This window comes from Perca flavescens, chromosome 4 (assembly GCF_004354835.1).
Source record: "Perca flavescens isolate YP-PL-M2 chromosome 4, PFLA_1.0, whole genome shotgun sequence".
NCBI classification, from domain to species: Eukaryota; Metazoa; Chordata; class Actinopteri; order Perciformes; family Percidae; genus Perca; species Perca flavescens.
The window spans coordinates 28770717-28781804 of record NC_041334.1 but is presented as its reverse complement, the minus strand read 5'-3'; the positions used below and the strand labels follow the sequence as shown (position 1 = coordinate 28781804).

The window sequence follows — 11088 nt, the reverse complement described above, 5'->3', positions numbered from 1 at the left end:
TTTCGGCACAGATCGCAGCCGGTGTGAACAGACCGACACGGACACCGAAATGAAAATGGCTCCGCTTCGTGGCGCTTCCGCGGCCAGTGCGTGCAGATAATAGGCTAACATGATAGATTCCTGCATTACGTGGCTTAATTGCTGGAACAGAGGCTTAATCGTATGTGTTCCACCTGTGCTTTTCCTGTGCTTTTCCTGTGAAGTGAAAATAAATGTTGTGCAAAAGGTCTATGAATCTGGCACAGAAGAGACAGTCAAAGTCGTCAGTCAAATCCAAAACATGAAGCATATCTTGCTTTCAACTTCCAAATGATGAAATGAAAAATAGTTTGGGAACCCCTAAGTTAATATAGGCCTACATTTTACTTGTCACAGTAGGAAAAGTGCAGGTTAAATATTAAATCAAATTAAATAAAACAAAAAGACGTTATCTCCTCGAACCAATCACAAATAACAAACTTCATTCAAATATCTGCCTCAAACATTGAATTTTAATACATATAAAAAAGTAACATTCCAAATAAAATACAGTCTGAGCATCAAAATATTTTTTTTGCATACACTGCTTCATTGGTCAGTTAGCATACAATCATATAGCCTACAGGAAGCAGTACACACTGATAGTAGCGCTTCAGTGGTGTGTAAAACAGAGAAGAACAAAGTGAAAATATATTTTTTTTAAACTTGAGGAATACTGATCAAAGCTGTACTAACTGATCATTCAAATTTACTCAGTCACAACTTCATTCAATGTATGACCTCATTGCGCCTTCATTTAACAGTCAAGGCTGGGATTAGACTCCCCTCTCGGTGACGCTATTGTGCCGTACACAGTGGTCCAAGTCCAGTCTTTTTAGTTTGATCAAGTACAAATAAAGAAAACTGTTTTCCTTTGTCTCTAATACTGACAATTTAAAAACACAAGGCCTCAATGTGAGCGGTTTGTTTTTTTTTTTTTTTTAAATGGTTTTCTGCATTTCACAACATTTTATACATTGCTGTCTCTCCTGCCTGGACAGAAGGCAGTGTGGAGGTGTTTAGTTTGGAGCGCAGCCTCTGGACCAGCCAGTGACTCCAGTTTGTCTTTTCCTCACTTAGAAAATTTCTGCATTTCTGCAAAGATAAAACACAGGTTCAGGAGGATGGAAATATGAGATTAGATAATTCATGATAGCTGAATTTGTGTGTGTGTGTGTGTGTGTGTGTGTGCGTGCGTTACCTTTGTCAAGATCAATGACTTTAGGCTGAGTGTTCATGTGGACCTTCTCTCTTAGCAGGTTGTTCTTGTAGTCTAAAATCACACAGGATAAAGTCAAAACACAGTCTAGACAAAAGCCACTTTCTTTCTCTGTCTTCTGACTTACCAAATCTCTCCTCCCAACTGCACACATTCACTTCAGTAACGTCCATCTCAAACTCTTCTGAGCTGCTGTGACTTCTGCTGGACCTATTACAGCAATAAAGAAAAGTCTGAGTGTGTGTTTAAGAATAAGACAGTAAGAGAGAGTGTGTGTGTGTGTGTGTGTGTGTGTGTATGTGTGTGTGTCTCTGTCTTTGTTCACCTCATGGATGTCTGCGGATAAAACTCTGAAAACACAAGAAAATTAGATGAGATTCCGAAATGTAAATTGAATGTAAATTTACAGTCAGACAGAGGTAGTGCAGGTCAGACCTTTGGGTCTACGTCTGCGTGTGATGAGGATGATGATGAGGATAACGAAAGCCAGGAGCAGGAAGGAGGTGAGGACATAGCCCAGCGGGAGGAGAAAGTGGTGTCTCTGGTCCGGCAGAATGACATTGATGACTCGCGGTGACTCAACCTTAGGGGTGTCTGCGTAAAACAGAGATCACAACAGTCAGCATTTAGTGTTCCTCTGTTCTTCATCTTTTCTCTCACAAACAGACCAATGTGTCATCGTGAGGTTTACAAATGTAATAAACAAGAACAGACCTTACGTTGAACAGACATTACACACCTCATGAGTAACACAGAACTACCATTTAACTTTATTTGTGGAGTTCCTACAGCTACCAAATTCCCCTTCTAGTCATAAAAAGGTATTTAGCCGCACTAGCAGTGTTGGTGCAGTTTTTCCTCCACTTTGGTCTGGACTGAAATATCTTGACAACTATTTATTGGATAATTTGCCATGAAATTTGCAGAGATATTCATGGTACCTGAAGAATCAATCCTACTGACTGGTGTACTCTGACTTTTCCTCTAGCGCTACCAGCAAGCCAATATTTTCAATTATTCTGAAATATCACAATACCTCCTTGTTGGATGGCAAAAACTTTGGCACCCAAGCGACAACTTCCGTGCCTGAAAAGTGAAGCCAATGCGGAAGTGCCTTAAACGTACATTATGTCGGGGTGGCCTCTGGTTCACCCAGTAGAGCGTGCGCCCCATGTAGGCTGAGTCCTTTGCAGCGGCCCGGGTTCGAATCCGAGCTGCGGCCTTTTCCTAACCTGACTCCGCCAGATGGATTGCTTCGCATTTGCTCGGCATCTGCGAGTGGAAAACTGGAGCTCGCGAGATCAGGACGGTCTCACGAGGCTAGCCTTTTCCTGCGTGTCTCCCCCCCTCTCTCTCTCTCTCTCTCTCCCCACTTTCCTGTCTATCCACTCTCACTGTCTAATAAAAGGGAAAAACCCCAGACGCACACACAAAAAGAAGTGCATTATATCTAATTTCCAACAGGGGGAGACTCCACTGGCTCCAAAAAGAAGTCTATTTTCATAGACGTCTATGGGAAAAGGACACCTACTTATCACTTGATTTATTACCTCAGTAAACATTTTTATGATGAGTTTATGGCCTCAATAAATAGTTTCATGTTTCTTGTTCATTTCATAAATCATGGTCCCATTTATTTTAAAGTAGACGATAAAGCATTTACTTTGTTCGAGACTTGTTTCTGTCTGAGCAACAAACTCTCGTAAGATCTGGCAACACAGATAAGCTAACGGCAACTAATGTTTGCGAACAAAACAAATTTTCGTAATACTTTATGGCTTTTAGCTGTTTAAATATATAATGTTAGCAAAAGAAAATATTAATAAATTATACAAATATAACTTTTCATCCATCCACACGTTCACCACATCTTCAAACAAGGCCCATTTACTGTTGGAGACAGGAAGTGTGTACAGTTTCACACTATTGGCACAGCTTGTAATGCACTGCTTTAGTTATAGAGAATCTTCCCTGATGATACATTTCTAATTACTATCCTTTTCCTGCAGCGCCCCCATAAGGTTGCCATTTGTAAGTTTGAGTGAAATGTTAACAACTATTTAATGTATTGTCATACAATTTAAGACATATTCATATCTCCCTTCTGAATTGTAATAACTGGTTATCCCTTAATCTAGCGCCCTCATCAAATCAAACTTTTAAATTGTCAAATATTTTAATATATTACCATCAATATTTTCATCAACCTCAGCTGAACTTTATATTTAGTGCTAATTTGCAAAGGTTAGCGTGCTAACACGCTAAGATAAAAAACGTGTAAACATTACCGTCTAGCCATGAGCATGGTACAATAGTCATCGTAAGCATGTTAGCATGCTAATGTCTAACTTGAGTGCTAAATACAGCCGCGCACACACTTAACACATTAAAAGAATGAACTTTTGAACTTCATTTTTGCTCAAATTAGTTTTGTCTTTGTTCCCGGGGCACTCTTTGGTTTGTCTTTAATGTGTGTTTGCAGTGGCACATTATGCTAGTACATCTAATGCGAAGAGACTCCAAGCCCAACAAACAATATTTTCAGTCTGTGCATGTGGCTGCGTAAGTGTTTGCATTTGTTATTGCATGTGTGTGTGATGTCACCTAAGCTCCAACACTTGCAAGTTATTATTATTATTATTTTTTTTTTTTACATGAAATGACATTTCCTGGCTGTAAAAAGAATGCTGAACACATTTCCAGGGCAGCAAGGAATAATTAAGCATTAAGTGATATGTGCGGTTCTGCTGAGTGTTGAGAAGTAAAAAAGTGCAACGCAAGAAGCAGCTGTGGACCTCAGACTCAACATATTTGCGCCAAAATGAGATCCAGACAGAAAGTCATGCTGTGATTTACTTTTCCTGGCAGTAAAACACAGAAAAGCAAAGAAAGGAAGAGTGAAGGAAGGACAGAGCGGGGTGGAACAGAGGAGGAGAGCCAAGGGAGAGGAAAGGGACGGTGGGATGTTTTGGGAGGTTTTTCTTCACAAAATGAAGCTAGAAAAGACCTTGATCCCAAACACAAATTCAACGTGCATGCACAGCTGCTCATCTGCAGATTACATGAAAAGTCCTGGGTCCTATTATTTAGTTTAAAGATGATAACTTACAGTATGTGTTTGTGTTTAGAGGAAGGGAGGGGTGACCTACATTTCTTCTCCCCTATTTCATCAACTCTTTGTATATCTCCCTCTATTTCAAAAAACTCATTCGTCTCTGTCGCAGTCTGTCTTTCCCTCTGTGTTGCCAGCTGCCTTGCAGATGAAGCAAATGTCCTGATCTTGACCATGAACCCCTGAAAACAGTTATCTTTCTTTATAAGGAAATGCAAAAAGAAAGTGAAGAAAGGGATGGAAAAGAGTGTGAGAGAGTGTGATGAAAATAAACAAACCTGAGCATGTGGGATCATCAAAGGGGGGAAACAGAAAGAAGGCTAGACAGAAGGAAGAGTGAAACTTCTCCAGAATGTCAGGACAGAGCCAAAGTCAACAGGGCAGCCGACAGTCAGAGAGGGCAAAACCTGGATCAGATAAGATGATAAAATACTACAGTGGGCTTCTAATGTCTGAGAGCACAGAGGAAGAAACTCTACAAACTCACTCCTGCACTGAAGATAAATCATTTATACATCTTGCTTTTGACCAGTAACATTCCCATGGTGCAAAACTCAGGGAGTAAAGGATTAATTGTGTGGGCAGAACTGGACTTCAGTCCAAAGACTGTATCCGAGAGATTCCATCGAAATGAGATCAGACTTGGCACGCTCTTTCACACAAAACACACACACACACACACACACACACACACACACACACACACACACACACACACACACACACACACACACACTCACAGATGGACTTGACCACAGGCATGTCTAAACCTCTCAATGATTTTGCCATTATCGGCTTTTGTTTTTGCTCTACTGGAAACAGACACATGCATGAAAAAACTCTCTCATTCTACAAGAATTGAGGTAGGCAACTGACAATGCCAACATCCCAATCACTCTCTTCTTCTCTCTTTTCTTTCCCTCTTTCTAATATGCACTCAGAGAAATGATTTTTCTGGCAGGTCAAAGCACTGACAAAATGTGAACTAAAAACCAAGCAATTGAGAGAGGAGAAACAAAGAGGAACAAGCAGAAAAAAAGTGGATGATGCACTAAAGACACCCCCCCCTCCCCCAAGCACACATGTACATACCAAGAAAAAAAAACAAGAAAACAAAAGACTGTAAGGTAGCAGCACAATGATGTAATAATGGAGAGCGGTGGGTGACAAGAAGGTGCGATGAGAGTGAGTTCTGGAGAACTAGGTTGAAAGGGAGTGTGTGGAGTTACAGGGGTTTGGCCTCAGACAAGCTGACAGTGCAAGAAAGAAATCTCCAATGAAACAAACGTTCCGAAATAAGAGCTTTTCTTCCCCTAATGTCCCTTTGCTCTTTGGAGAGTCTGGGGCAGAAACGAAACATAAATGGCAGTAATGAGGAAAAAAGTGGAAGGCACAAATGTGCGTGTTTTTTAATCCTAATTGTACAAATGCACTAAGTCAAAACATCCTCTTTACTTAGGCACTCACAATGACTCACTATAACTAGAGCAGGAGGAGAGTTTGAGGTTGTGTGTGAATGCACAATGTGTGTGTGTGTGTGTGTGTGTGTGTGTGTGTGTGTTACCTTTGTCTTCACTGGGCAGTGCTTTGGCTGGCAGGATGGTCTGAATCACTGGTGCTACCACTGTGACCTGAAACTCTCTTCTCTCGTGCAGACCACAGTAATGGTGGTGGAGGTGGCAGGAATACATTCCCTTGTCTGTGGGCTGTGCATGGAATGTAGACAGACAAACACACACGTTCATTAAACTGCCTGTGCCTTCAGATGAGAGAATCTGTGATAAAAATGTAAACACCAACAACAACAAATGATAAGATTTTTAAGTTTACATTTAACTACCCCTTGGGGGTAGTCCGCCTAAATTACATTATAAATAAATGTTTGATGGTTATTAAGTGGCTAAGTTTTAGGACTGTAGATTCCTAAAATGTAACTGTAAACATGTATCTGCTTGCTATCACTATACAAGGCACACAGGGCACTGGCAGGAAGAAAAAAATGTATAGATGCTCAACTTTCTGTGACTGACTACCTCATTTTCCCAACAGAGAGATAAAGTTTTTATGTCCAGAGCTGCATTACTAATGAAAGCTCCATGTGTTTTGGCAACACTGTTTACATGTACACACACAGGAAGGGTGACTCCAATGGGAAGTGTATCCCTCCACACACACACACACACACACACACACACACACACACACACACACACACACACACACACACACACACACACACAGACAAACATTGTGTTGAGTGATGCCAAGGGAGGGAGTATATTTCAGGCACACCTGCAGATCAGATATGGAAAGTGAAAAGTCTCCCTCTGAGAAGGCTTGATTGCTGATGTTCATCTTCCTCTGTAGGAACAGCGGTCCGTAGCTACGCTGCTCCCCAGAGGCGTACAGGTCCACCAGCCGGTCAGCGCGGTCGTGGTGGACTCCTGGGGACTGACGGTCCCAGTGGACCACCTGGAGGCCACCAAGGTTGGGAAGGAATGACATTTTTTCAGTAAATATCACATAATCCCTCTAAATTAAAAGTAGATCTAGACTGAGACTCTGAAACCAGCAAACAAGCTCATGCACTCCACACACCTGCTGGTCCTCCTCCTCGTTGCTCCAGTCTGTCCACACGCTACGTCGGTTGATGCACGGCAACACCACAGTACTACCAAGCAACACCACGTACACTGCCTTTTGTCCATCCCAGAAGCGCTGCTCTTTACGACCTTTGTGTGCGAAAAAGACAAACCAAGTCAGCTTTTAAGTTGCTATGCGTTGAAGATGCTGATAGTCGGTACTGTGTGAGAGGCTACGTACGCGATTTTGTGACATTGAGCTGCACTCTGACTGTCTCGTACAGGTGGCAGTAGAGATGGTGGAGGTTACAAGAGTACAGACCTCTGTCATTCATCGTCACGTCTGTGATCACATGCAGAAAGACAGAATATGCAAACATGCTGATAATGTGGGGTAAAGTCCTTCTTATCTGTTCACTTAAAAGAATACAAAAACGACAACACTTTGTAGTTCATGAGTTATAAATAATCTTCACATTACTTCCATTTCTTTCATTCAACTGTTGGAAAATAAATCATGGCAGACGTACGACAAGTAGGCACAGATGTTAAGATACTAATCACCTAAATTCAAAACCACTGCTGCTTTGGAGTCAACTCTCAATTGTGTTGTTGTGTGGTTTTCTCACATCTGCTTGTTAACCTACCCCCCCTCCATTCCATATTAGCAGAGAGAGAGCAGGACCAGAGGGGTTGTTTAGTTGAATATGTCAGTCTAGTCTGCCTGACTCATTGATCCTTTATGTGATTGAGGTTTTTGCAAGTTAGAATCTATGGCCCCGACCATGGCTCTGAAATATCAGTAGCTTAACTGTGCTGTGTATTTATAAATCCATGGCGCTGTCCGTGGTGCTGAAGTAGGAGATGGCTTTGTAATTGCGACTTTTTCTCTGAGTCCTGCCCCGCTGTCAGTTTCGTAAGGGATGTATAAAAAAAATGTAATATTCTCCAAACTATATAGCCAAAAAAAAATAAAAAATACAGAACCAAAAGAGTCGTTCATGGGGCAGTTTGCTAGTTGCAGGTGAATAAAAAACGAACCGGATGCCCTACTGAGTACAAGTATTTTAAAGCAATAAGCAATTTGGTCCTGTTAAAGAGATCAGTTCTGAAAATGACCTAAAAGCCGAACTTGAATGGATCAGACAGACAAAGTAATGTCAGTCATAACTAGACCAATTCACCAACAGCTACAGACATGATGAGAGTCAAACAATGAGTGTGACCTTTGATGACCAGGGAGAAGTTTCCATCCCTGAAGGCTGTTGGGCTGAGGCCGACCCTGCCCAGGTTGTAGGAGTTGTAGATCCTCTGGTCCCCTGCAGAGAACATGTCCAGCACCCTCTCCATGGCGTAGTCTGGACGGGCCCGGTACATATCCCAGTGGACCACCCTCTGCCTGTCCCTCACCGTGTCCCTGGTCCACACCATACGGCCGCTCACACACTGCAGCACCACCCTTGACCCAGCGGGGGCGCTCACATTATAGCCTGCAACCACCACACTGCTGCTGCTGTCAGACTGACCTGACACTAGAGGACAGAGAGGGTGTAGAGTTTACACCCTGAGACATTTAGCATTTACTAAGTCCCTGAATAGAAATGCTTAGATATAAATCATAACTGCACATGTACACACAGAAAGAGAAACATACCTGCAGTGAAGAGGCAGGCCACAGGGACTGAAATAAAAAAGACAGTAGGGAAAGTGAAACAGGATAATCACTTGAACAGACCCTGTCAGACTGTTACACTGCCTGTTGTGTCAAGATATATAACTCCTGCATGTTGGAAGGCTCCCTAAATTCAGATTGAACTAAAGCTGGAAATGATTCAAGGTCAGCAAATGAGATCAGACTATTTACTGCAGCTGTTTACCAAAACTAAATATGCCTAATTGAAAACAATAATTAACAGATTAATAGTTAATCTTGATGCTAATATCCATAAAGTGCAGTTAAACTAATGACTGGCCTACACTCTTGATGCTTTGGACACCGAGTCAGTAAAACTCATCTGTCAGGAATGTGTGTGTGAGAGAGTGTGAAGCATGAGGTGGACAGGAGGAAAGCATCAGGTCTGGCTTTATTATTAGTCTGAAAATATTCAGATAAATAACTTCTATCTCTAAATGTCAGCAAATTAACTGACACGTTTTCTAACACTTTAAATAAGATCAGTAATTTCAAAGTCTTAAAATATGAAGCCTAATCTTATCAAAGAACAAAAGGAGATTAGGACAAACATGGAAAACAATATATACATTTTAATCTAATTTATAGTCCACCAATACTGGTGCAGATGTTTGACCTTAAGAGGCTACTTTTTTAAAACAATGATATGTTATGTATGCATAATCTGCACGCAGCCTACTTACTGTGGATTAAGAGGAGAGCCTGAAAAATGATGTCCTCCCTCTCTGTCTTCATGTTGACAATAATGGTATGGTAATGGTACGGACGGAGGCTTGTCAAGGCTGGGCACCTGGCAGATGGTCCCGAGGGTAAGAAAAGCCGAATTATATATCCTCCGCAACAGCAACAGCAACAGCAACAGCAGAACTTGATTCGGTGAAATTTCAGAGTTTGAAGAAGTAACAGGCAGCGCCACGTTAGGGCTTCAACACAGAACCAAAACAGGACCGAAGTGAACTAATCCCACCCGGGAAATGAAACATGACACCACTGGTCTGCATGTAGGCCTACGTCCCCTCTCAAAAACGTAACAGTTCAACATCTCAAGAGAGAGATTTGCGAACACAAAACTGCGAATAGGCCTATATGTTCTCTTCTACTTCTACTTTATTGTATTGCAAAAGGCAAACACTGCATTTTACTCCATTTCAATTTTATGACAGCTACAGTTTATTAGTTACAAAAGCTTCATCTAAAGTAGGCTATATAATTGTATATGCATTGCATTCTTATAAATTACTCTACCTAGTGTATAAAGTAATAACATTTACTCCACCTTGAACAGCCATAAGACTAAAATGCGGCTTGTACAGAGCATAATAATAATAATAATAATAATAATAATAATAATAATAATAATAATAATAATAATAATAATAATCCAATGATATAAGCAAGAGAAACGTATTTACATTGCACAGTTCACACGAGTCATTTATATTGCTAAACATACATATGGAAATGAAAACAAACGTGTTCAGATATGAAATAATATATAATAAGAGAGACAGGAGAGCTTTTACTTCGGATACTTTTCTGATAGTACTTCTGTAATTTTAACTCAAGTTTTGAATGCGGGTCTTTTAAAATATTTTTGTAAATTGGGGTATTAAAGTAGCTAAATACGTTTTCCACCACTGCTTGATCACATGTAATAATATCGATAGAGCAGGGCAAATGGATCATATCTAACTTTTGACCAGGAGACACGCTATAATTTGTCCTTAATCATCATCAGTAACTTAAAGGGGAACAACACCTAAGAACTCCAATATATTATTTCCATGGCCTAGGACAGTTCAATCAATATTTGTGAAAATGAGCTACTCTGTGAAGTGTGAAGCCATTTTAAAGTGCATCATATCACATTTAGCCTACTGTATATGTATCCAGCAAAGTAGCTCAGTATCCACGTTTCCACTGCTCATGCTGATACCTCTACTTGTTTAGATTGTTTAGATTAGATGTATTTATTGTCCCATGAGGGATATTTGTTTTCACAGTCTGACATGCACATGGCAATACACACAGACAAATGCATCAACAGATAACATAAAGACAGGTATATAAACACATAGAAACAACCTTATGGTTTAGCTCAAGGACGACCCCTAGTGGCTGATTTCATGCTATGACATGCACAGCTACTATCGTGTAGCTTCAAAGATATCAAAGCTCTCTTGTATTCATATTATCTTGAATATTGCAAGGTCTTTTTCAGCGAGGCGTATTCATGATCCTAATACATTCATTATATGATCACGAAGTTTGGAGTAAGCAATAGCAGCTTTACATCTGTTTTTTACACATGTACTCTTACGTTTTTTACCCTATTTTACCCTTACCTTAAAAGCTAGTTCCCATACCGGGAGTCGAACCCGGGCCGCCTGGGTGAAAACCAGGAATCCTAACCGCTAGACCATATGGGACCAATGCACAATATACGACTGACTGCGGGAATGTT

The 11088-nt window shown here is 40.9% G+C and overlaps 1 protein-coding gene and 1 non-coding gene across 2 annotated transcripts; both read right to left on the bottom strand.

Annotated features, from left to right (window-relative positions):
- Positions 1–471: 471 nt before the first annotated feature.
- LOC114554645 (matrix remodeling-associated protein 8) lies at positions 472–9613 on the bottom strand. Its single transcript, XM_028576602.1, has 12 exons — positions 9308–9613; positions 8586–8612; positions 8158–8463; positions 7173–7274; positions 6948–7081; positions 6642–6821; positions 5914–6055; positions 1673–1831; positions 1563–1587; positions 1365–1447; positions 1220–1291; positions 472–1113 (listed from the first exon to the last, which is right to left on the bottom strand). The coding sequence occupies exons 1-12, from the start codon at positions 9357–9359 to the stop codon at positions 1091–1093; spliced, it is 1305 nt and encodes a 434-aa protein (XP_028432403.1). The 5' UTR covers positions 9360–9613; the 3' UTR covers positions 472–1090.
- Positions 9614–10981: 1368 nt separating this feature from the next.
- trnae-uuc (transfer RNA glutamic acid (anticodon UUC)) lies at positions 10982–11053 on the bottom strand. The gene has a single exon. It is a non-coding gene; the product is annotated as a tRNA-Glu (tRNA).
- Positions 11054–11088: the final 35 nt, after the last annotated feature.